The sequence below is a fragment of the Armigeres subalbatus genome, chromosome 3, assembly GCF_024139115.2.
Source record: "Armigeres subalbatus isolate Guangzhou_Male chromosome 3, GZ_Asu_2, whole genome shotgun sequence".
Lineage (NCBI taxonomy): Eukaryota > Metazoa > Arthropoda > Insecta > Diptera > Culicidae > Armigeres > Armigeres subalbatus.
Genome location: NC_085141.1, coordinates 337,866,190 through 337,893,092, shown reverse-complemented (window position 1 = coordinate 337,893,092; position 26,903 = coordinate 337,866,190). Strand labels below are relative to the sequence as shown.

At 36.9% G+C, this 26,903-nt stretch overlaps 3 protein-coding genes across 6 annotated transcripts in view; 1 reads left to right on the top strand and 2 right to left on the bottom strand.

Moving 5' to 3' along the window:
• The window catches only part of LOC134225806 (cytochrome P450 6g1-like), a 46,062-nt gene extending 25,805 nt beyond the window's left edge, over nt 1–20,257 (top strand). For both annotated transcript variants that reach the window (XM_062706164.1, XM_062706165.1), the window contains 3 exons: nt 15–121; nt 185–460; nt 19,973–20,257. In XM_062706164.1, coding sequence (XP_062562148.1) covers nt 15–121; nt 185–460; nt 19,973–20,257 — 668 coding nt within the window. The remainder of the gene's footprint in view (nt 1–14; nt 122–184; nt 461–19,972) is intronic.
• A 32-nt stretch (nt 20,258–20,289) lies between these two features.
• Nucleotides 20,290–21,823, bottom strand: LOC134225807 (probable methyltransferase-like protein 25). The gene is made up of 2 exons (XM_062706166.1): nt 21,224–21,823; nt 20,290–21,156 (listed from the first exon to the last, which is right to left on the bottom strand). The coding sequence occupies exons 1-2, from the start codon at nt 21,821–21,823 to the stop codon at nt 20,308–20,310; spliced, it is 1,449 nt and encodes a 482-aa protein (XP_062562150.1). The 3' UTR covers nt 20,290–20,307.
• LOC134225809 (protein LTO1 homolog) lies at nt 21,784–22,710 on the bottom strand. 3 transcript variants are annotated; one of them, XM_062706169.1, is made up of 3 exons: nt 22,535–22,710; nt 22,321–22,488; nt 21,784–22,243 (listed from the first exon to the last, which is right to left on the bottom strand). In XM_062706169.1, exons 2-3 carry the CDS (start codon nt 22,325–22,327, stop codon nt 21,834–21,836), a joined length of 417 nt encoding a protein of 138 aa, XP_062562153.1. In that variant the 5' UTR covers nt 22,328–22,488; nt 22,535–22,710; the 3' UTR covers nt 21,784–21,833. The 3 variants fall into 3 exon arrangements, with proteins under 3 accessions (XP_062562153.1, XP_062562155.1, XP_062562154.1); XM_062706171.1 differs by having other exon boundaries at nt 22,321–22,468; XM_062706170.1 differs by having other exon boundaries at nt 22,321–22,458.
• Nucleotides 22,711–26,903: the final 4,193 nt, after the last annotated feature.

Genomic DNA, 26,903 nt, shown 5'->3' with positions numbered 1-26,903 from the left:
ATTCTATATTACAGCACTCGAAGGCGACATTTTAGTCGCACAAGCAGCCACCTTTTACATGGCTAGTTTCGAAACAACATCCTCAGTGTTGTCCTTCACACTGTATGAATTGACTAAAAATGTGAGATTCATCCTATACCCGCAATGTACGAAAAAAATCACACTTATCAACATTTATTTTCAGCCGGAAATACAGCAACGATTGCGCGACGAGATTACTTCATGCATCCACACATACGGCCACGACCTCCCGTATGAATGTCTGGTCAACGAGATGCCATACCTGGGTATGGTCATCTCGGAGGCAGCGCGTCTGTATCCTGTGCTGCCCTTTATCGAGCGACAGTGCTCTTTACCGGAGGGCGCTACCGGGTATAAACTGGAACCGTTCCACAGCTTTGTCGTTCCGAATAAGATGCCCATTTTGGTGCCCATATACGCTATCCATCGGGATCCAAAGGTATGATTAGTTTTTAAAGTTGAACAATATTATCATTATTTTATTTTGGTTTTGCTAAATGATGTACAATTGTTGTAAGAGTCTTAGAACTGATCTACTGCCCATGATCGCATATTTGTAACATTTGCATTTTGGTTGATTTTGTAAATCATTTGTCAATCTTCCTCACAAACTCAATCATTTCCAGCTTAACACAGATAAGCAAGATAGTAAAGCCTATTTTACTGTTGTGGGATTAAATGCAGTAAATTGAGCTTTCTGAACGATTCACAGGCTTTTTACAAAATGAACAAAAATGCGAGTGTTACAAGTATGCGATCATGGGCAGTTTAGCTCTCGGAGAAAAAATTCTCTTCGTAATTGAAACTATCGAAGTCAGAGGAAACATAGATGATTTAAAAAGTTCAATAATCCAATTTCAAGACTTTATAATTCTTCCATTAACTTCCACTGCATATATCCAACCTTGTTTGTATCAACATACGTATTTCGTTTTCTACTTGAAAACTTCTTCAGTCAGTTCATATACAAAGATCCAGGTATTAAGTCACCCGGAGTGGAAATTAATTACTATGTCTGAAACTCGATTTATGCATATGCACAACCTGTGATAGATTTAGTTCGGAAAAGGTATTGGAGGGTAACCAGTACCTACGTTAGACAGGTGCTTTCCCTACTAAGCTACGAAGGACCTCCGTCGTCCTTCGCAGCTTAGCGGGTACTGATGAAACCAAATTCCCAGCACCAGGCACGTAGTCGAACTCTCGCAATCCATTTTCAGAACTAACTCTCTCATATGTATTTTTGTACAATGCCAACCAAGTAGGATGAGTATTTAGTATTGTCTGGCTCCTACACACTTGCTTCATCATCAACTGCGCTCGATGAAGTAGGGTTGTGTGCACTGAAAATAATATACACGTTTACATAACGTTCTTTTCCATGTGAATCGAACGTGTTTTATCGAGCGACATTTTCACTAGCCACCCACGTGAAAATCGCAGGATATGAATACGAATTGATACCATATGAGAAAACTGTGCATATTAACGTGTTTTGAACATCGTTTGAATAAGCAATGATGAGTGAATAAATAACATGGCGCTTTGTTGACTGATTGTTCACTATTTGAAAATCGTGAGCATCTTAGACTTTGTTCTTCAATCTTCAATAAGGAAATTCAAAAGTGTATTTTCATTAATTTGGGTGAAATTTTGTTAATATATTTTTTGTATATAAAAAATGGTAAGTGCTTGTTTTAGTATTATACAAAAAATGATTAAAAATATACACTAATTTTACAGATTGAAACTTGTACTTCGGAATCTGGTGTGATTGTGTCGTCATTCGGATTAGTTATCCAATATTATGCAATTCATGCAGCATTTTTAATAACCTTTTCAATTAGGGAGCTATGTCCGGCGTCCGCAAAATTTTGCTGGTGGTCTCAAAAAATGACAGAAAATGACGCCTCCTTGTCATGATTGGCCAAACAATATTAGTTCTTATGTTAATAAAAATGTTATTTAAATGACTATGATTGGTATGTTTCATTAGCATGTGCGTTCGAATGATCACTCTCATTTGGAAATTAATAAAGAAAACTCAGATAAATCCAGATAGTGGTGCCTTTATCGCATTTAGTTAAGACACCAACCTTATATGGGGTTTATATGGTCCGATGTACCATTGTCTTGATAACTTTGAAACGCAATATCCGATCGTTATAAAATTCAATAGTGATCAACAAGGCTTTGTCCCCTTTCGAATGAAACTTGTTGCGAGGAAATCGATTAAGGATTACTATACGAAAAGTTGTCTAATGTTTTTTTATAGCTTTTGTACACACACATACACACACACATACACACACACATACACACACACATACACACATACATACACACGGACAGACAGACATGTGCTCAGCTCGTCGAGCTGAATCGATTGGTATATAATACTATGGGCCTCAGAGGCTTCTATGAAAAGTTCGTTTTCGGAGTGAAATGATAGCCTTTCGGTACAACTTAGTTGTACGAGAAAGGCAAAAACATGGTCCGAAAACTGGCAGTATCCACATATACAATCCATAAAGATTTAAAGTGTTTTCCATTTCCATTCTTGATGAAATTCCTCTGTAACGGACGTTTCATTTTTTGACATTTGCGACTGGATTTACACGTTATAATGGTATGCTTCACAAGTAGTGAAAATTCATGTGTGGAACCAGTAGCATGAATGTGTAGATTATTTTCAGTGTGAGGTTGTGGAAGTTGGTCGACAGATCCCAACCCGACCACTTAAGCGAAGAGAAATCGCCACTCGAAACTAGTAGGAAGATCACCTGTCTAGCGTACTGGTTTCGTGGGATCGAACCCCACCGAAGGGAGTGGTTACCCTCCAATATCTTTTCCGAACTAAATCTATCACATGTTGTGCATATGCATAAATCGCATTTCAGACATAGTAACTGCTTTAGTGTTTTGTTATCATCTGAAAAAAAAACATTGCTTGTTAACTTTCAATATTCTTCAGTCGATAACATAACACACGTGTTCAGTAGAACAATATTATCACAAAAAAAATGAGCATGGCTTAAAAAAATCTACCGGGGGGTCCCGAACAACTTTTTTTTGCTTTCCAAATGGAACCTGCATTCTAATCTAATACCAGCTGCCAGTCACGAGTCCCTCATGAGTTGACTCGTCATTTTTTTTAACTATTTTTCATGAATTAAATGCAAGGAATGAATATTCTTCATGTTCTTTTATTTTGAACTTAATTTAAAAGGCTCAAATATGGAAAAGCATGACGGAGCCAAAATTATTAAGTTCAACATTTGGCTAGCAAACATACTGCTTCGCAAGGGTTGAACCCACTAATATTTTTAACAGTGTTTGTTTAGTTTCAATTTTATACTTTTTGGATTTAAATGAAAATTAGCGAAATTCGTAGAAATTATTCCAGATAATTGAGAAATTTCAAATTGATTGTTTTAGCTCAAAAATTCCGGCATTCAAGACATAACGATTTCTGAAAACCTAATGATTTTTTATAACATTTCCAAGATAATATAAAACTATTTTAACCTACCGAGATAAGCATGCCAAGACCATGCTGCAGGTGGCTGAGTTGTATTCCCGGTTCGGTCTAGGAAATGTTTAGGTTGGACATTTCCTCGGCATTTCTATGTGGGATGGTTTTTTAAAGATATTTTTGGTTTTGAAAGTAAGGAATACATTTTATTCTATGGAGTTTTTATAAATATTAACGGGGCTTAATAATTAGTAAAGCTTTTTTAAATTACGCTTCTGATAATTGTTGAGCTAGATTTTTTCCACTAGATAGATGAATAAAAGTAAAGCTCATCGATTACTTCAAAGTCTGGTGGTTGTACCAAGAGTCATGAAAATAAGTGTCTTTTTAGAAGAAGATGCATTTGATGCATAGGGCAGGAGATTGATTTTCGTTTACTGGTTAACTTTTCTGAACTCTTAGGCAATTTAGGTTCTATTAGAGTCATCCCTTCAGAAGGTTTTGTGTCTAAAAATTCAAACTCTTCTACAAAAACTTTTAAAACTACCCTGGTTCTGATCGTCCAGGTTTTGTGTTTGCATTTTATGTTGGTGGTATTCGGCTTGATCAAATAATTGATCGTTATTGAAAGTGATTGCCAAAAGCAAAATAGCAATAATGCGACAACACAATGAAAAGTTGACTAATTTTTAAATTGGTAATGAATTTCGAGTGAAAATAATCGTTTCGAATGAGTATTTCTCCAAGCTCACGCAGTGCAATATCATAGAAAGTTGCATGTTTGCCTCAAAATTTGTAGTAAAATGAATTTTATTGTGTGGAAAAATCACTCGTTCTCTTCAACTATGCATCGCAGCGATATGATTTCTAGGACAAAATACAGTACATATTCTTTAAGTTTTGCCTTTCTCGTACAACAAAGTTGTACCAGAAGGCTATAATTTCACTCCAAAAGCCAAATTTTGATAGAAGGCTCGGAGACCCATAGTGTTATATACCAATCGACTCAGCTCGAAAAACTGAGCACATGTCTGACTGTGTGTGTGTGTGTGTAGCCCCTGGGAATTTTTTTATTGTTAAACACGTTTCATATAGAAGGACTTGACCGATTCGAGTGCAACTAGTTTCATTCGACGGAGAAACTTTCCTAGTTGGACACTATTGTTTTTGTTTGCTAATAACTCATTCGATTTGAATAATATTTCTATTTTTCTTTTAACAAATACGCTGTTTACATGCACACTTTAAGTCATTAATCAATTTAGCCATGACGCAATCCATTACTCTCATAATAATTGCTTAAAAAATACTCAATTATTGAGTAATTTATAAGCAGCGTGATAGAGTTGCATCAAATATTTTAACCGCCAAGATGTAGGCAATTAGCACAGCATTTACAACATTAATTCGAATCCAACATATCGAATCGAGAAAGGCATAATCACCACTTGGGGATAAATTTGGGTTTTTTTTATACCCATGTCACTTTTTGTTGAAATCAGAAGAGATTTTATTTTAAACTAAAAGCTAGATATTTACTTCCATTTTTGCCTTTATTGTGCACTTAGCATGACTGATTTCTATTTGAATGAGGTATTAAGGTCTGAGGGAAGGGTTTTCCGTTAAAAAAGCACGTGGTAGCACTCTCTGAGAGAGAAAATTGCCCAATTCAGCCCGCCAGTATGACGCTGTCAGTGTCGCCAAAATTATTTCATCATTATGCAGTTTACAATTGCTTGAGAATTTGCCGTTAACGGAGAACAAAAGGAATTGGCAACAATGGGGAAGAAATTTATCACTCATGCACTGCCGTGAATCGCATATTTGTCCCATATGAATAGGAAACCCAGCAAAGATGGGACAGATATGCGATTCACGGCAGTGCAGTGGTTCGGCGAGAGAACAGCAGCAGCGCCGACCAATCACGCAATGTGAAAATCAAAATAAACAAACTTCAGCTGGTTTTGGAAAATGAAAACATGAGCCGTTTCTAGAACAACATTAGAAAATATCGCTAGAGGATTTCTGTACAAGGTTTCCACACAAGCTTTGAAAAGGATTTAGGTGATAACAGTGGTGCAGGTGTAAGTAAGACAAATAAGACAAATAAGACAAATAAGACAAATAAGACAAATAAGACAAATAAAACAAATAAGACAAATAAGACAAATAAGACAAATAAGACAAATAAGACAAATAAGACAAATAAGACAAATAAGACAAATAAGACAAATAAGACAAATAAGACAAATAAGACAAATAAGACAAATAAGACAAATAAGACAAATAAGACAAATAAGACAAATAAGACAAATAAGACAAATAAGACAAATAAGACAAATAAGACAAATAAGACAAATAAGACAAATAAGACAAATAAGACAAATAAGACAAATAAGACAAATAAGACAAATAAGACAAGTAAGACAAGTAAGACAAATAAGACAAATAAGACAAATAAGACAAATAAGACAAATAAGACAAATAAGACAAATAAGACAAATAAGACAAATAAGACAAATAAGACAAATAAGACAAATAAGACAAATAAGACAAATAAGACAAATAAGACAAATAAGACAAATAAGACAAATAAGACAAATAAGACAAATAAGACAAATAAGACAAATAAGACAAATAAGACAAGTAAGACAAATAAGTCAAATAAGACAAATAAGACAAGTAAGACAAATAAGACAAATAAGACAAATAAGACAAATAAGACAAATAAGTAAAATAAGACAAATAAGACAAATAAGACAAATAAGACAAATAAGACAAATAAGCCAAATAAAACAAATAAGACAAATAAGACAAATAAGACAAATAAGACAAATAAGACAAATAAGACAAATAAGACAAATAAGACAAATAAGACAAATAAGACAAATAAGACAAATAAGACAAATAAGACAAATAAGACAAATAAGACAAATAAGACAAATAAGACAAATAAGACAAGTAAGACAAGTAAGACAAGTAAGACAAGTAAGACAAATAAGACAAATAAGACAAATAAGACAAATAAGACAAATAAGACAAATAAGACAAATAAGACAAATAAGACAAATAAGACAAATAAGACAAATAAGACAAATAAGACAAATAAGACAAATAAGACAAATAAGACAACAAGACAAATAAGACAAATAAGACAAATAAGACAAATAAGACAAATAAGACAAATAAGACAAATAAGACAAATAAGACAAATAAGACAACAAGACAAATAAGACAAATAAGACAAATAAGACAAATAAGACAAATAAGACAAATAAGACAAATAAGACAAATAAGACAAATAAGACAAATAAGACAAATAAGACAAATAAGACAAATAAGACAAATAAGACAACAAGACAAATAATACAAATAAGATAAATAAGACAAATAAGATAAATAAGACAAATAAGACAAATAAGACAAATAAGACAAATAAAGACAAATAAGACAAATAAGACAAATAAGACAAATAAGACAAATAAGACAAGTAAGACAAGTAAGACAAATAAGACAAATGAGACAAATAATACAAATAAGACAAATAAGACAAATAAGACAAATAAGACAAATAAGACAAACAAGACAAATAAGACAAATAAGACAAATAAGACAAATAAGACAAACAAGACAAATAAGACAAATAAGACAAATAAGACAAATAAGACAAATAAGACAAATAAGACAAATAAGACAAATAAGACAAGTAAGACAAATAAGACAAATAAGACAAATAAGACAAATAAGACAAATAAGACAAAAAAGACAAATAAGACAAAAAAGACAAATAAGACAAATAAGACAAATAAGCCAAATAAAACAAATAAGACAAATAAGACAAATAAGACAAATAAGACAAATAAGACAAATAAGACAAATAAGACAAATAAGACAAATAAGACAAATAAGACAAATAAGACAAATAAGACAAATAAGACAAATAAGACAAATAAGACAAATAAGACAAATAAGACAAATAAGACAAATAAGACAAATAAGACAAATAAGACAAATAAGACAAATAAGACAAGTAAGACAAGTAAGACAAGTAAGACAAATAAGACAAATAAGACAAATAAGACAAATAAGACAAATAAGACAAATAAGACAAATAAGACAAATAAGACAAATAAGACAAACAAGACAAATAAGACAAATAAGACAAATAAGACAAATAAGACAAATAAGACAAATAAGACAAATAAGACAAATAAGACAAATAAGACAAATAAGACAAATAAGACAAATAAGACAAATAAGACAAGTAAGACAAATAAGACAAATAAGACAAATAAGACAAATAAGACAAATAAGTCAAAAAAGACAAATAAGACAAAAAAGACAAATAAGACAAATAAGACAAATAAGCCAAATAAAACAAATAAGACAAATAAGACAAATAAGACATATAAGACAAATAAGACAAATAAGACAAATAAGACAAATAAGACAAATAAGACAAATAAGACAAATAAGACAAATAAGACAAATAAGACAAATAAGACAAATAAGACAAATAAGACAAATAAGACAAATAAGACAAATAAGACAAATAAGACAAATAAGACAAATAAGTCAAATAAGACAAATAAGACAAGTAAGACAAATAAGACAAATAAGACTAATAAGTCAAAAAAGACAAATAAGACAAATAAGACAAACAAGATAAATAAGACAAATAAGACAAATAAGACAAAAAAGATAGATAAGACTAAAAAGAAAAATAAAGTAAGTCCCTCCGGGAATTCCTTCGGAAGTGCCTCCAGGAGTTCGTTCAGAAGTTCGTCCAGGAATTCCTTCGGAAGTTCGTCCAGGAATTCCTTCGGAAGTTCGTCCAGGAATTCCTTCGGAAGTTCCTCCAGGAATTCTTTCGGAAGTTCCTCCAGGAATTCCTTCACAATTTCCTCCAGGAATTCCTTCGGAAGTTCCTCCAGGAATTCCTTCGGAAGTTCCTCCAGGAATTCCTTCGGAAGTTCCTCCAGGAATTCCTTCGGAAGTTCCTCCAGGAATTCCTTCGGAAGTTCCTCCAGGAATTCCTTCGGAAGTTCCTCCAGGAATTCCTTCGGAAGTTCCTCCAGGAATTCCTTCGGAAATTCCTCCAGAAATTCGTTCGGAAGTTCCTCCAGGAATTCCTTCCGATGTTCTTCCTGGAATTCCTTCAGAAGTTCCACCAGGAGTTCTTTCGGAAGTTCCTCCAGGAATTCCTTCAGAAGTTTCCCCAGAAATTCATTCGGAAGTTCCTCCAGGAATTCCTTCGGAAGATCCTCCAGGAATTCCTTCGGAAGTTCGTCCAGGAATTCCTTCGGAAGTTCGTCCAGGAGGAATTCCCGGAGGAACTTCCGGAGGAATTCCCGGAGGAACTTCTGGAGGAATACCTTGAGGGACTTCTGTAGGAATTTGTCTTATTTGTCTTATTTGTCCTATGTGTCTTATTTGCTTTATTTGTCTTATTTGTCTTATTTGTTTTGTTTGGCTTATTTGTCTTATTTATTTTCAATTGTTTATCTCATCTCATTCCTATATTCGATTTTAATTTATATATATTTGGTATCCTCGTGTTCACAAATAGGAATACGCTTTTTTCTAGTGTCACGCTAGATACAAAGTTGACGGACTTTCTACCGCTCTCATCGCTCCTTTCCTTCCGTGCGCCACAAGAAAATATGCTGTTGGCTGTTCTCCCGAAATGGTAACTTTTGTATGGAATTTAAAAAACTTGGTTGAAGTAAAAAGAGCTTCCTGCAAAATTTATTGCGGTGACATATACTGTTTATTACATCAAAATGATCGTTGGAAAAATTCAAAACTTTTGTCAGTTGGGTTTTGCGAAATTCGGTTCCTTTGTGCCTCAAATCACCGGAAAGAGGTACTGAGAAGCAAAAACTTCAGTTGTACAATAGTTCAGTATTTAGAGCTTAATTCAAATTTGGAAAATAGTAGGTCCATGAAATTTTGTAGGAACATTCCTTGATAAATTGTCAGTTGGGATAAGCGAAATTCGTTCCCAATTCCGAGTTATAGACATTTTAGTACGAAAATAGCGCTCTACCGCGAGAGAGCTTCCCTCAGACCTTAAGGATTTCTATGAGCATGTTGGATAGTTTTTAGTGATAAATTGAAGTTACACAATCAAAAATACGACAGTAAAAACAGTGTAAAAAGTGAATTATGTGTATCTACATTACTTCTCCTTCTTCGTTTTGGCATTACATTCCCCACTAAGATATTAACTGCGAGGTTTCTAAGCCAAGTTACCATTTTTTTACCATCAAATTTACCACCAAAGTTTCAATTTTGGTATATATTTGGGAAAGAATTGGGTGTATATGTGCATAAGATGACGATGCAGAGCATAATCTCCATCCATGCCTTTCTTAGCTGTTTGCAGGGGATAACATAAATATATCGAGTTCGGCTTCGTCATGCACTTTGACGCTTGAGCTCCAACAAACTATTAATTTAGACTATAACTTGGTAATTTCGGTACCCCTGAGTTTATATACGATTATTGGAATAAAAAAATCCAGGAATCTCATTTTAAATGGGACGCGATAAATAATAATCGTTGGTCTTCTAACTACAAAGATCCGTTTCAGGAAGAAAAAAAAAGTTGTTCGAGACCCCTCGGTAGATTTTTTTCAAATAGTCACGAAATGAAAGCTTAAGAGCTATATTTTCACGTAGTGAAAGTTTTGGCGATGCTCATTTTTTTGTCATAGAGGTCCCCCATACACACGCCGTGAACACTAAAGAAGTTTTCAAGTAGAAATCGAAATACATATTTTAAGATACAAACAAAATTGATCATAGTGGAAAAAATGGAAGAAGTATATAGTATTTTGTGCAACAAGTTGCAAAAAGATGATTTTTTCAGCACGAGTCGTACGTTTATCGAACGAGGCTTGCCGAGTTGGATAAATACTACGAGTGCTGAAAAAATCGATTTTTGCAACGAGTTTCACACGTTTTTTTGCAATGACGAAAAATGGACTTTAATATGTACCAATCTGTACTTGTATATGTACTAATCTGTACCAAAATTATACTTGTACTTGTCTAATTCCTTCTAGAATTTACTCCACATGATCAATCTCGCCGATGAATTATATTGCTGCAGAGATTCAATGTTGCCGTGCCACATTGCATAGTTCGATAAACCGTGAAGCGATAGATGTACTTGCTTTTGGAAATTTTTGATGTCATTTCCATCAAACTATTTCATTTATTACGCGACGCAGATAATACACTATGTGAACACTCACCCAAGCTAATTCAGCAAAATATAGTCTTGTAACTACTGTTCTGATGTTGTGTTTTTCATTATAGCACCCAAATGAGTGTTATAATGAATATTATGCAACCCATTTGAGTTGCATAATGTTCATTAAAGCACTCATTTCGTTGGTATGGAAAAGTAGGCCATTTTATGACTCAACGGCGAACTGTAAACCAGATATTATGATCAGGAATTGCAAAAAAGTCTTTTAACTGTATAACATTTCCCCTAAGACGCTCTAAAATAATAAAACATCAAAACTTAATCCAAGTGGCCTTGCGAGCAAATTCATATAATGGCAATCATGAGAAGCTTTCAAATTCAAGCATTTGAAATGTAGAGCCCTTGAAAAAGAATTAAATTTATCCCTTCTGATCAGTTGAGTGTACCGCACTTGTTAAAGTACGCTGACATGTGGCGATTCCGAATGCTATGCACAACGCTGAAGCAGGTACACGACGTTGTAGGTTCCTATCTCGACCAGCTTCAGGTCCTTTCTGTTGGTCCTTTGGAGACAACAGAGAACGCGAAACGTGGTCGAAACCAGCGGAAAAGGGATGAATAATCCGAGTAATACGCGAGACTAGAAGAAAACAAAAAGCATTTATTTATTTATTATCAGACTAAGGCCGGAGTGGCCTGTGCTGCACATAATACTAATGACACACTGGTGGTATAAGTACCATGGTACAAGAATCTTGAAATGAGTACCATACCAATTATTGTCTTTATTAAAGATAGTCTTGGAATAATTTTCTTGTTCTCTTGTACCATGGTACAAGTACCACAGGTGTGTCCTTAGTATAAAAGTCTTCTCCATTCCGCTCGGTTCATGGCTGCACATCGCCAACCACGTAGTCTGCGGAGGGTTCGCGTAAGGTCTTCCACCTGATCGATCCACCTTTCCCGCTGTGCACCTCGCCTTCTTGTTCCCGTCGGATCGTTGTCGAGAACCATTTTCACCGGATTACTGTCCGACATTCGGGCTACGTGCCCGGCCCACCGCAGTCTACCGATTTTCGCGGTGTGAACGATGGATCGTTCTCCCAGCAGCTCATGCAACTCGTGGTTCATTCGCCTCCTCCACATACCGTCCGCCATCTGCACCCCACCATAGATGGTACGCAACACTTTCCTTTCAAAAACTCCCAGTGCGCGTTGGTCCTCCACGAGCATCGTCCAGGTCTCGTGTCCGTAGAGAACTACCGGTCTTATAAGCGTTTTGTAGATAGTCAGTTTGGTACGGCGGCGAACTCTATTCGATCCAAAGTACGTACGATTTCCAGCCACTATGCTGCCGTTATACGCATAAATGTCCCATGTATATAGGGAATCCCAGCAAACATGGGACAAATATGCGTATGACGGCAGTATGCGCCTCCGAGTTTCTCTACTGATATCGTTTTCGGCGGTCACCAGTGAGCCCAAGTACACGAATTCTTTAACAACCTTGATTTTGTCGCCATTGATACAAGCTCGTGGTGAACGTGTTTATGACTAGTCCGATCTGCTTTGCTTCCCTCTTCAGTCTGATGTAGGATTCTTCCATCTTTTCAAAGTTTTAATAATGAAAGTAGTGCATGGAGAACTGTAGTCCAGTGTAGTTAATCCATACTCACACTACATTGGATTCGCCGACCAATGTGCAGAATGCAGATTTCCATTAGGGGTCGTACACATATTACGTAAGCACTTATGGGGGGAGGTGGGGTCTGTCGTTTTCTTACGCACTATATAAATAAAAATCATTTGTATGAAAAAATCTTACATGGAGGGATGGGGGTCGAAAATCCCATAAAAATTGCTTACGTAATTAGTGTACGACCCCTTACCATTTTTTAAAACAATGGCATGCCTTATGCCTTGCGTTCATGTTTTGCATAATGTCATAGAAAATTGTGCACAGAACTCTCTCTTTTGTATTGCTCTCTCTTTCTGTCCCACGGAAATTTTACACAATTTCCGTCAAAAGCAGGACAACTCAAAACTATGAGTAATCCTGCTTTTGATGGAAATTGAGTAAAATTTCCGTGGGAAGAAATGAGACGGCAATACAATTTTACTCAGTCACTTAGTATGTGAAAGTTAGAGTGTAAGCCCTATCCGAAAAGTATGTGAATTCAGCAAGTAGTGATTAGACATTAGGCGACACATGGTTCGAATGAAATCACGTCCCACGTTCAAACCTTTGCACCTTTGTCTTTGTCTCTTCAATACCTGCGGCAGAATAGATTGCAGCCATCTACCCATATATCCATTTTTCCATTTTCGCTGCCAGCTGATCAAAGTCTCGTGACGAACTATTGCAAAAAAATCATCAAAGGCGATTTGTCGCTCGTAAATATCGCCTTCCATAGCGCCCACCTTAGCCAGGGAGTCCGCTTTCTCATTGCCTGGAATTGAGCATTGAAAAGGGACTCAAGCCATGGTGATGGTGTAGGTGCGTTTCGATAAAGCTCTCAATACTTTCCGTATCCCCCTTAGAAGATACGCTGAGTGCTTAACCGGCTTCATCGACCGAACAGCCTCCAAAGAACTTAGACTGTCGGCAGAGATGGCATTTCACCACAGTGTATGCACTGTAGCGCATGAGAAATGCAAAAAATTGAGCCTACAAACAATACTCACCACACTTTATGCGACCCACTCTTTCTTTCGCTGGTGAGTTTACCGAACGCCGGTGAGTGTAGGTGCCTGCATGCTACAGTGCATGTGTACCAAGCTTGTGCTTAGAAAAACGCTCGCACGCGCTCGGCTGCGTATTCACTGCCGTGTACACGCCAGTGTGCGCTCTTTCAGGATCGCAGCAGTAAATTGGTGCGATGTGGTAGAGATCGAATGATTTATTTTAACCGTTAAGACGTTCTCGATCCTGAAACGCTCATGCAGGCTCGCTCGTGCTGTGTACCACGAGCGATGATTTTTTCATAAATGTTGTACAAAATACAACATCACGCGTGCTCGAGTGTTAATTTCATTTTAATGAATATTAAAGCTTTACTCCATAGATGGTCAGACGCTGGATGAATAGAAGAATAATGTTAAAATGGATACATTCAGTCAGTGGCGTAGCCAGAAAATTGGTCGGGGGGGGGTTTCTGAACATTTTTTAATTTCGAGAAGGTTCGAAATTTTTTTTTCTTCTAAAAATTTTGTCTCTGGTGGGGGGTTTATGTCCAAAACCACCCCCGTGGCTACGCCACTGCATTCAGTCAAACTATCGTTTTCATCAAATAAATGTAGCTGTTACTTATCTTATTCTTATCTTATTCTCTTCTAAAAAAGTTAATAGTGGAAGTAAATGGAAGAATAATAGTCTTTTACCCTTATTCTTCTTCAATGGTTCTACATTTCAACCAGAACTTGGTATGCTTTTCAACTTAGTGTTTTATTAGCATTTCCACAGTTATTAATTAAATGCTTTTCTTTGCCCGCCAACTGCATGAATATTGTGTGGCAAGTACAATGGAAACACTGTGCCCAAGGAGCCGAGAATGTTTCACGCTATCCAGTGACAGTCAGCCAAGGCCTAAGGGCTGCAAGTTTCTTTAATAAAGACATATTGTTGTCATGTCTTCTGGAAACATCCTAGGCCGAACCGAGAATCGGCCTTGTCATTTCAAGATTGGCAATCCTACGCCTTTTCTCGCAAAGCTAACTGGATACCCCAAAAAATGAAATGTAGATATTATTCAATTCATCAGAGATTACAAGTTAATTGAACCAATGCATTATAAAGATAAGAACACTCTCCATCATCATGTGGATACAGTGGACAACGTTAACTTTACTATTGGTTATCCTCTTATGGCATAATCAATGCATACACTAGGCCCAGGGAGTCGCGAATGTTTTCCACCCGAAAACATCCTAGACCGGACCGAGAATCGAGCTCGTTATCTCCGGATTGGCAATCCTATGCCTTTGCTCGCGGTTAACTGGAGACCCCTCACTCCATTCCTATTGACATGAAATGAAGCACTCCTTTTATGCAGATACATATTTCTTATATTCGAGGCTACTTTAGATTAAAGTTTCGCTATGTATATTCCTGGTGTAAGCCATCTCCCAAAGGCACACGGCTTTTATTCAGTATCGGCTTCAATAAAATTTCTCGGGTTACAGCAATTCCTACAACTTTTTAATACCACCTAATTTTTCTTCAAATTGTGTATTGTTTCGTGCGGTCAACAAAAAGTATTATTAAATTCAAAGTGTTCGTAATTTTTATTACCTGAGAGATTATCTGGACCCTTCTTCTTCTTCTTCTTCAATGACTCTACATTTCAACTGGAACTTGGCCTACTTTTCAAATAATTATTTTATTAGCATTTCCTCAGTTATTAATTGAAAGCTTTCTATGCCTGCCATTGCATGAGTATGTATCTTGTGTGGTAAGTATAAAGATACACTATGCCCTGGGTGTCCAACCTGAAAACTTCCTAGACCGGACCAAGAACCGAGCTCGCCATCTCCAATCCTACGCTTTTGCTCGCAATGCTACTGGAGACCCTGAACCCTACAAAATTAGTAAGCTCTGGCCTATCATGATGTATAGTATTTATGACGAATTATAACTTATCTAGCCTAGACTGAGCAACTGTTTTGCTTTCTCGTATACCAAGAAGTAGCGAAAAGCCATCTTCTTATTATTGGCATTAGGGCCGTACACTTATTACATAAGCACTTAAAGGGGAGGGGGATCTGTTATTTTCTTACGCTCCGTATAAACGAAAAATCATTTAAGCGGGAAAAATCTTATATAAAGGGAGGACCCAAGAAACCCAGAAAAAATGCAAAACCCAGAAAAAATGTTTATGTAATAAGTGTACGACCCCTTACTGCCACTGGGATTCGATTTTGGCAAGATAATTTTTTTGTATTTTTTATATTGCTTATAAACCACGTAAATATCGTAACCCTCTTAAAACAAATTGGTTAGACCCAAAAACCGACGTAAAAAAAGGCGAAAAAATCGCTTAAGTTTTTTTTTAAAGATAATCGCCTAAATGTCGAAATCTTCGTAAAAGAAATTGATTAGACCCCGAAACCGACAAAAAACAATTTAAGAAAAAAAAGCGTTTTATTGTTTAAAAGTTAAGATTTCTAAATTAGCGTTAAGAAGGGTCACAATGTGTGTAGCGTCACAAAAGTGAAGAAATGTTGAAGTATCATGAGAAAACAAAAATCATACGATTTTGGCAGCATGAATTTTCCGAACGTGTTGCCAAAATCGAATGGGGTCTGTTTATTCAATCCAAATACAGACTATTGGTTCAAAAGTTATGGCCGAAATACTATTATTATAATATACGAGAAAGGCACCAGGTGGATTTATCAGGGTTTTAAATTTAATTTCACCCATTTGTTTTTGGAATAAAAACGCAGTCGGTACTTAAATGGTCGGGATTGGTGGTCATATGGCTACCACTTAGCCATTTTTTTACGTTCCATATAAATAAATAAAATATTTGAATGGGAAAAATCTTACATGGGGGGAGGGGGTTGAAAAACCCAGAAAAATGTTTACGTAATTTGTGTACGGCCCCCAATGCGTAAATGGAACCTTACCTTAAAAATGCCTTTAAAAATGAATCACTAGAAGTAATGAATCCTATGTTGTGATTATCAAACACAATTCCACCCTGTAGGTATTCGAGGCCACTGTACATATATGGAATTTCCGTAGGCTTCGAAAAGATTTGATAAAAATATGGGGTTGCGGTTGGTATTCCCGGCACCGGCTGAAAAACCAAAAGTAGCAAAAATTTTTTGCCAAAACTCCTCTGTACTCTGTACTCCTTCGTTGTGCCCACTCGAGAATTTATGTTACAGCTACTTGCATTGGAACTTAAATATGTAGCGCAATACCATGTTGGGAATACCGGCTGATACCCTACATTGCCATTTTTGACTTTTTATTGGGTGACTTGATGTGATTTCTCAAGTGAGTTTTTAGTTTCCAAGTTCAATATCATAAGTTACAGAAGGATTGTTATTCAAATGCAGTGAAGTTTGTTGCATACATAATTTAACATGGACAATGATTTTTATTGGAAGTATTCCAAAATACCCAAAATGTAACACCGAACCAATTTGCCCCATATTTATTAGCAAAATTCGAGAAAACTTGGTCGTGATACGAAAGGCACTATGACCCTTGCTCAGATGCTTGGGATTCAACAAAAATGTTATGCGTGGACTGAAAACTGGAAAAATCGAGTATGGAGTCGCCAAGGGGCAAGTAACTCTAAACTTTGCGATAATATCATTTATTGTCTCGCAATAGTATTTCGTGATATTTGTAGTATCCATGATATTCGTCAAACAAATGAAACGGTTGCTAGTTCAGTTGTTATGGCGTTTGCCAATTAGTTGATGAAACACAGTGCTCTCCCGTATAGGAAACACCTTACCTTACACAGATTCTAGAAAATTTTCAAATCGAATTTTATGTTTCTAATATCATCAAACCAAAACGTGGGCCCCAAAGGTTGCTCAAAAAGTAATAGTAATAGAAATAGTTGTTCAGTGATTTTTTAAGAATTGAAAGAAGAAATCATGTGTTGCCTAAAACTGGGTGAACTGTATCGACTGGGTGGCGTTGTGTTTCATTCTTTCCCAACCAGGGCTCTTCGATCAATTTGCCGTAGATACGACATAGTTTTTCGCTAAAATTTGTTAATATTTTTGGATACTGTCGAAAGTTTAGAGTTAGTTGCCCCTTGGGAGTCGCAGTAAAACGGGCTTGGTGGTCATATGGCTACCGCTTCTGCCTCATACGCAGGAGGTCATGGGTTCAATCCCAGGCCCGTTCCATTCCTCCTACTCTGTATTTTTTCATATATTTCTCATGTTCTAGCAATCGCTAGAACTGGAAATGGGCTTTCATACCGTTTCCATCTTCTATCCCTATACATACCTACAACTTGATTAGTTCTAGCAGGTAACTGTTAGAATTCGAAATGAGCGAAAAAGTTCGTTTCGGCATCTAATTAGAATACTACACCACCCTTTCATAACTATCACATTGGCAACCCGTTAACCAAGACGAACCTCTGCCATACCTTAACCCCAAGATTCCAATAAAATTCCGCAGGAACTCGTGGCGAGTGCAGAGGTGTTCTCGGCTTGCAGTGGGCGAGTGACTGCATCATCAATTCCTTCCCATCCCCGATGACCGTGAGGACGTGGCCAGCGCCGTTATCGACTATCCAAAAATACTAGAGCCCTCGGACTGTGCACATTGAGGTTGGAGAGCAAATCCCATGCTTCCATCCATTGGTTCCCTGTGCAATTGCGATTGTTCTGGTCGATCACGGAGTAGCAACTACGAAATGCACGGTCATCATGCTCATGCTCATGCTCAGTTGCCCCTTGGGAGTCGCAGTAAGTCAGTCGCAAGAATCGTAAAATAGATTAATTTTCTATGTGATTGGTGATACTAGTGAAATTTACGTGAATTTTACTATTAATTATAATTTCAAAATTTTTAATATGTTTGTGGGAAAATGAATAATATTCTCGGTAGGCCTTTGCGCTTTAGTACACTCCTCTAAGGTTTGATGTCCACTAATTGTTCAGTCAACATAGCGTGCATGCATGCTCTCTGCAGTACCCTACATCGAAGGGGATCATGAATACATTTGTTTAAACTCGGTTTTTATTCCACGATGCTGCACGATGCTTTTCGTTCAAGTGAATTGAATGGAGGTGTTTAGACGTTCAATTCGAGTTCAATTCAAGCGTCTTGCCCACCCCACTTGCCTTGCATTATACGGCAGTTATTTACTGAATTTGTAAATTTTCAGTAAAATTAGATTTTTCGTATGACCGAAAAAGTGCCGTGTGAGAAAATAATTCATTAGGGCAATCATAATGCTTAACATGCAAATGGATTAAGCTGAAAAACAAAAGACTTGAGAACATTCAATATTATCTCCTAAAAAAAATCGCTACGAACTGCTCGGTTAATTCTATTAGCTCAGCAGTAATATTCACACAGAAATGCCACCGGCGCGTATACACGGCCGTGCGCGCGGCTGCGTATTTATCAGCGCTCACTGCAGTGCGTTTTAGGGCCCTTTTTCCACACTGCACTGTTCTGCTGTTGATTGTGCGCTCGGTTCATTTTGTTCGATCTTCTTTTATCACACACTTCTCCAAAGCTGTGGTGAATTCAAACGTAATAGCCTGTTCAGATTACGATCATTTAACGAGGTATTTGAAGTGATAATTGACAATCAGAAATGAAATGAAAATAAGATGAGTGAACTTTGAAATCAAGATTCTCATTATCATGTCAAATATCTCGTTAAAGATCGTAATCTGAATAGGCTATAAGAGTCGCGCTCCCGTTCAAATGCAACGGTGCGTGCAAGTGTATAAAAATTTCTTTTCACCACACTGAGGAGATGGACATCTCTGACTGTCGGTGAAGATGAAGAAGTGCTCAGCAGGAAGTGCTGCAATATACTCCAATGCGTAGTATATAGCTGCTAATTCAGCAATTTCTACTGAACATGGCTTCGGTAATTTAAAGGAGGCGCTATGAAAATTGTTGTATACACCGAAACCAGTGGAATCCTCGAATTTTGATCAGTCCGTGAAAAAATTTCTGTCCGCTTCAACATGCCCATACTTGTTTGCAAATATTCTAGGTATCAGCATCGAGCGATGGGAGCCATGTACCGGTCATAGTTCGCATGTTATACACAATGTGCTTCCCAAAGGTGCATTTAGAATCGAACCAGACCCCAATATATTTAGAAGACATGCTATGAGTGATTATCTACATGTGAATTTAGCTGAGAAATGACTGAGATTGCTAAGCTAAGCAAATCCGGATCAATATGACTTCAACACTTTAAGTGCGCGTTTTTTTTTTAGCTCTGTATGAAAGTTAATTGAAAGCTTTTCGTTGCCCGCCATTGAATGAGTATGTATTCTTGTGTGGCAAGTGCATTGGAATATTTCCACCCAAAAACATCCTAGACCGGACCGAGAATCGAGCTCGTCATCTCCGGATTGGCAATCATACGCTTTTGCTCGCAAGGATAACTAACTGGAGACCTCATTTCGACATGATCTCATATGAAGTGAAATATGAAATGAAAATAAGATAAGCGAATTTAAGCATCAAGAAACATTTCATAAAGCTCGTATTCTGAATAGGTTATTAAAAAAACACTTTTTTACAGTACTTCCCGGATCCACTTCGCTTCAATCCGGAACGATTCTCGAAAGAAAACATAGGCAACATCGTTCCATGTAGCTACATGCCGTTCGGAGTAGGTCCCCGAACATGCTTGGGATCGCACTTTGGTACACTTCAAATAAAAGTTGCTATTGTGCGACTACTTTCCAAATACAAGATCATTCGTTCGGAATCTACTCCAGAAAGCCTAACGTACCGAAAGAATGCATTCACTTTGCACTCGAATGAAGGATTATACGCCGATCTGGAACTGGACGAATTGTGCTGACATAGTGGCTGTTCGGATCATCAACTTTGATACTGATTAACATTTCGATTTTATTTAAACGCTAAAATGGAGTAACAGCGAGGTGACACTACCGGATCAAACAACTTTACCAAGAAGCTATTTTTGTATCCACACTCCTTCAGAAAAAGGAGACGGTCCAAGAGAATTACTGCTTCTAAGATTGGGGCATACGTCATTCGATAGAGATAAAATACTTTCAATTGCTCCAACTCTACATGAAACTTGTTTTCCAAATCATTCAAAAACTCGTCCGAAATTCCTGAACTATCCACATTCAGCCTGCCCAAAGACTTCCTCGAATAATCTACAAAATTCGAACATTTTATCTTACCCACCTGCGTGTTCACTTCGGCTCCCAACTGCTGCAGCACAATTTCCAGCATCGCCCGATACCCCAACTTATCACTCGGATTCTCCCGATTGAAAGCCGACCGATCGATCGATTCCGCGGCCACATTTCTCGCATTCCTACCCAGATAAAATTTCTTCGCTCGCAGAAAGTCACTCATTGGGAACCCCACACCCGGGTTGTCCTTCACCTTGTCTTGATTGTAGTACCGGTCCACGATGAACTCCTCGATGAGCAGATGATAGCAACAGCCTACATTGCACAGGGCTTTGATGTGCGGATTTTGATGGAACAACCGCAAGCAATTCGGTCCCAGATTGCCACAGGTGTGCAAGCCAGCGAGGCAGAACTGGGTCGCTTCGGAGTCCGGAAATTGTTCCTTTACCATCTCAATTAAATTGGTATCGAAATCGATCAGCTTGGTGGTGGTCCTGTAATTTGGTTCTACATTGACACCATTTTCCAATAAATCGTTGAAATACTCGTCGTTGGTCAGATCTGCTTTCTGAACGGCTTTTCGGACTTTTTTCTGTGAATATAAAAATCATTGATTGGAAATATACGCAAAATGTTAATTCAATTAGCAAGCTGCTTACCTTCAATTTATCCCTACGCTTTTCCGCACTAGCAGTATGACCCTCATTGGAATCAATCCCTAGCACTTTAATTCCATGTTCCAATGCAACCCTGGACGAAAGATATCCTTTTCCATCACCGGCGTCAACTACTGCCACCTTGCTCAAATCATCATCCAAGATCTTGCCAGCAATCACCGTACAAAGCGACGCTACCACTCCCGAAGCAATTTCCACTTCGTGACACTTCTTTACACTCATAAGCTCGGGCATTTTAAGTCGTGTCTCTTTCAAACTAGCATTGAAAGCCATTCTCAGCTGATCCAATGTTATTGTCACATCCGGTAAGGCATCCAGTTTGTAGCTTTTCATATTTTCCAGATGCTCAATTAAGGCTGGAAATTTGTAGGATACTTGCGTTTTTGAATCAAACTGACTCCAGAAAACCTCCTTAGCTCCCAACAGGTCAGATACTCCATTTAACTCCTTTCGTATATCCCCAGGAATGTACGTCCTCCAATGACCCTTAACCAAATAATCTACCATGTGGCAGTTCAGAAACTCCATCTGCGGTTCCAAAACTTCCACCAGCCGCTCCAGTTGCCCTCGTACCACGTCCATTCTGATCAACTTAGAACGAAAGCTCATTCGGTTTAACGTACTTCGCAGATATCTTCAATAGCACACACAACTTTTTATACTTGTTTCTCAGCTTCAGCAACCGCCCCAGCAGATCAACCTCCAGATCGTTCACGGTCGGAAATTCTTCAATTTCTTTTTTTAACTCCTTGAGCAAAAGTTCGCCCTTGCTTGGTGTTTCCGTTTCTTCTGCCAAATTTCCCTCTTGGGCGCAAAGCACTCCGTAATAGAATCCCAACTCGGAACCAACCTCCGCCCCGCGGTGATAACCGAAATGGTAGGCGTCAACGTTTCCCTGCTTGGCGCCCGCCTCCAGCCCCCGTTGGTAACTTTCCTCCGAGAGACGTTCCTCCACTAGCAGCAAATCATCGAACACGTCGTTGATATCGACTCCGTCACTGGCTGGAACGAATACTGATTAGTTGAACAAATCCGCAAACAGGGCAAATTGATAATAAATTACTGTGCTTTTTACTTACTGCTCATAATAGACTACTAATTGAATGATTCGATTCAGGTTTGTAGAATTAAAATCTGTTCTGGTGCCACGGATTCTCCTTTTGCTACCATGTGGAGGAATGCCTACTCGTTTTGTAGCCAGCTAACAGTTTCACAGGCTTTATCGAACTTTAGAATGCAATTGATCACTATTTTAATGCTGGATAAGTAGGTTCATGTATTTTAAATACCTACCTTATTTAATGTCCTCGAATTTCTCAAAATAAAAATTCAGTCCGTTCCAAGTACAGAGCAGAAACACCTCGAAAAAATCTCGCATTTGCGAAACACGAAATGAAAGCAAAACAAATAAAAAAAATTGCTGTCAAAAAACTGGTATAAATCAGTACCAAATTTTCAAAACGGCTTGCCTTTTTTTGTAAGCAAAGATTCAAAAGTCGATTTGACAAATCTGATAGCACTCCCATCCAAACCAACACCATCAACGGATAGCAGAAAGCTTTTGCCTACGTGTTGATGGTGTTGGTTTGCGGGGGAGAGATTCGTCAAAATCTACGTTTGAATCTTTGATTTCAGAATAGTCGTTTTGAAAATTTGGTATTGAAATATTTATATTATACAGCTATTTATACCAGTATTAAAAGGAACGTTCACACTTCGCCGGGAAACAAAATCTTTCGCGGATTTAGGGCGGGATTTAAATTTTTTCATGCTTGCACCGCGGGGGTCTGATGAATACACTCAACTAAGAAAACTAGTGATAATCATGCGAATATCTTATGTTTTTTTGCTATAAGAATTGCTTAAAAACTTCATCCGATTTTCTTATGAACTGTGTGCTATTAGACTGAGAATGATATTCATAAGTTTGTCTTATGAAACTACTAATTTTTTTTCTGGAACCCATAGAGGAATTCATAAGGGAATCTTATAAAAATCAATAATTCTTGCATATGAGAATCATCATATTTTCAGCACGATTTTCATATATGTTGTGGTCTCTCACAAGATCAAAAGAAAAGAAAATACAAAAATAGTCATAAAATTTTATACAACATATTATTTTATTTTTCGCTAAATATTAAATATTTCTTTTTTTTTCTCTGTTTAATATTTCATATTCCGGATTCGCTTAATTTATATTCCGTTGAGATGGTAGCATCACACCAGAAAATATTATGAGACTTGAGAGTCGTCCCATCGTTGATATTTTCATCTGTTGGTTGTAAATGTTGAATAGTGTAGTTATCGATGAGCTGTCGTTCTGTAAACTATAAATTATGATTTTAAAAGAAAACAACATGATAGAAAACATTAACAAGAGGAAATATTTACTTACATTTCTGATCCTCCAATACACAAACGACAAAATGTACAGATACAGACGAAATTCAAAGTTGTTCAAGTCCAGCGCGCCTGCCGAAGTATGTGTTTTCATCACGCTGGTGTATATCGTACACTTAACTAAACTATCTTCTAAACTAAGCTAAATTATCTAAACTAAAGGTGCCCTCAGACGTTGCAAGCAAATCACTCGCAACGAGCATTTTGCTCGCAGAAAGTGACAACTGTCAAAAATTTGCCTGTCTGACTACACTGAAAGTGATTGCATGCAAACAAATGACAACTCGTAAGCAAACGCTCGCTTGCAATGTGTGACTGCTAAGCGTTAAAAATGTTCAACTCGCAGAAACGAAATTGCGCTTGCTAGTGCAGCACTAGCAAATTTTTCGCTCGCAAAAGTGAAAACGTTTTTAGGTGGCAGTGTTGCACTGCAAAAATAGGAATGAAATTAGATTTTGTGGCCCAAAAGCAAGTTTTTCGTTTTTGTTTATATTTGCATGAGAGTAAATCTGTCATTTGCTTAAAGTAAAAGCTGCTACGTGTGACTGCAATTGCGAGTGCTCTCAGAAATCATTCACTCGCACGAGTGATTTGCTTGCAACGTCTGACGGAGCCTTAAACTATTTTATCAACGTGCAACATCAGCACCTCGCACTTCGTTGGTGTATCGTATAAAATAAATCGACGATGAGATCTGCGTTCAGTATATTACGCCATGTTGACTTCTCATTTCATAAGATTGGTCTTATGAGTTTTTCACATGAAGAGTTGTGATGAAAATCATAAGACAATTCTTAAGTTTTATTTTTTCTATAAATAATTTTTTATGAACTTCATAAGATAAAAAAATGGATATCATAACAGTCCAATAATTATCATGAGAGGCTCGATGAAAATGAAATTCGATTATTTTTTCATGCTTCATAAGATGAGGCTTATGATGTTTTTAAGATAGTTTAGTTGAGTGTAGATAAAGATTGTCGCTTCGGTTCCCTTTGTTCTGCTGTCCGGAACATGTTGGGTACCAACAAAGATAGTAAAGTATAAGATAGCCCACTCTTGGAAATCCCATACGAGCCATTAGCGAATTATTTTTCCTGACTGTAGCGCTAACTAGTGAGAAAAAGTCTAACTATTTTAATAAAAACGAACAAATACATTTTCAATTCAAAAACAATTCGGTATCATCGTATGCTGCTCGTAATGTGTTCATTTTTGGTAGCGACACCGGTCCACAGCTGAGGCGGAGTGCAAGGCTGAGTGTTCCAGTTTGTGGCTCTAGGCCAAGCACCAAGCACCTGGAACCTTTCCAAAAATGGTACACTAACAAGGGGTGTCTCACATAGAATAAATTGAATTTATCTACCAAAAATTAACAAAGCAACCGAAGCGACTTTAATTCGATTCAAATTGAATTTAATTGCAATCCCAATTGCTGATTTTAGCAACACAACGAATCTTTGACATCATTTGTCAAACCGAACAGTGACATTCTATGTGACAGTTATTGTAAACATGTTCTATTCTATTCAACGCAGATTAGGAATTACAAAATTAATTGTTCCGAATTCCAGAATGTTCATCTTGGAAGCGCAAATATTTTGAGCAGCATACTAAATGTTCTACGTTTATCATCTTCAACGTGTATTCATCCTTTCGTATCAAAGGAACATCCAATTGTTGATCAGGAACAATTGTTGAATCCCGGAAAACACTTTGTGCTGCTTGGAACATATTCCTTTATGCAATCAGCCTTTGAACGCCCCTTATTCGGACATAATATGTCCGACACCCCGCATTGACCAGCATCTAAAAATAATCCTTTCCAATGAGAAATATCCGAAGAATAATCGCTTTAATTCTGAACAGAAAAAATCTCTTCCTTCGATCTAAAGGATGATTTCGAATCCGATGTCTACCTTCTGAGCATAGTATATGCATTGTATGTGCAATACAAGATACAAATTCATGCCATGGCAGGCATAAATAACATTTCTATGCATTTCTATAAAAACATTTCTATGAATCTAAAATTGAAGACAAAGGTAGAGGAACGTAGAAGAACGAACGATAATTTCAGAACCTTGAATAGCGATCAATCTGAGAAAAGCTATAGTAAGACATTTTTTCTAGAGTTATTTTATTTTTATTATTCAATTCTCAAAACAGAAAACGAAGTTCCTCGAGATTAATGATGTTTTAAGACTTAATTAATCAACGAATCCAAAAATTCCAATTAAACCGTTTATTTTTGAGCACCATAAAATTTCGAACACATTTGAGTGCTGCTTTTTCAAAAATATTTCGTACCGTTAATCTTTACTTCTTAAATCCGTTTACTGCCCTTGTACAAAGATTGACAGTCCGTTTATTCAGAACATCTTAACACCTACAGTTACAGGCACAGACGCTGCATTCTGAAATTACAGTTTTACTCTATGAGAATATTTCCAGTCCCAGAAAGCCTAAAATATGAAAACATTTTATTAATAATTGAAGTTAATAAGTTGTTGTAATATCCTAGGTTGTAATAACAGAGATCCTGAGATTTTGCAAAATATTGTTTTGTTGATGAAAAAAACTTTTCATGATGTCGTTGACAACGTGAAAAATCCACGATTGCTTTGACAAAAATTACAGTTCAATGGAGGGAAACAGTTATGTCAAAACGAAGAAGGTGCGTTGCAATATTGATCGAATACCGTGTAGACTTATATTTCGGACAAACTCAAATTTCGGACACCTAAATTTATATGGGAAATTTTCTGAAATATTTCATCGAAATGTTTCATCAGTCTGGAACAAAACTACTTATGGAAACTGCTAATTTTACTGTAGTTCCATCGTAGTAACCATATAAATTCAATACGACGGAGTATTTAAATGTCAGTCCGTACTATTCAGTTACAATTATTTGCAAATATTCCCCCGGTAAAGTGTAATTAAGTGTCCGAAGTTGGAATCACTGTGTCCGAACTATGATTCCAATGGCAGCTGCTGTCCGAAATTTAAATCAAGCAGAAGCTGGATATTTTTGCGAATTGCAAAGATTCCTAGCTACTATTTGTACAATTTGAACCCGTTGCCAAAAGGTAAGGGCTATACATTATAGTTGAAATGGTGATTTAAACAGTATTAATCAAAATGCATGAATACATATTAGTTTTGTATCAGAAAGTGCTTAAGTGTCCGAAGTTTAAGTTTGCACGGTAAATAGTATCGTATGTTAGGAATCAATGCCATTCGCTTCAATCGACTT

Bases quoted from the DNA above. Each gene is read 5' to 3' on its own strand.
- LOC134225807 (XM_062706166.1), bottom strand. From the start codon at position 21,823: ATGGACGTGGTACGAGGGCAACTGGAGCGGCTGGTGGAAGTTTTGGAA. The intron at 21,157-21,223 runs GTAAGCAGCTTG...TTATATTCACAG, and splicing joins AGCGTAGGGATAAATTGAAG to AAAAAAGTCCGAAAAGCCGT.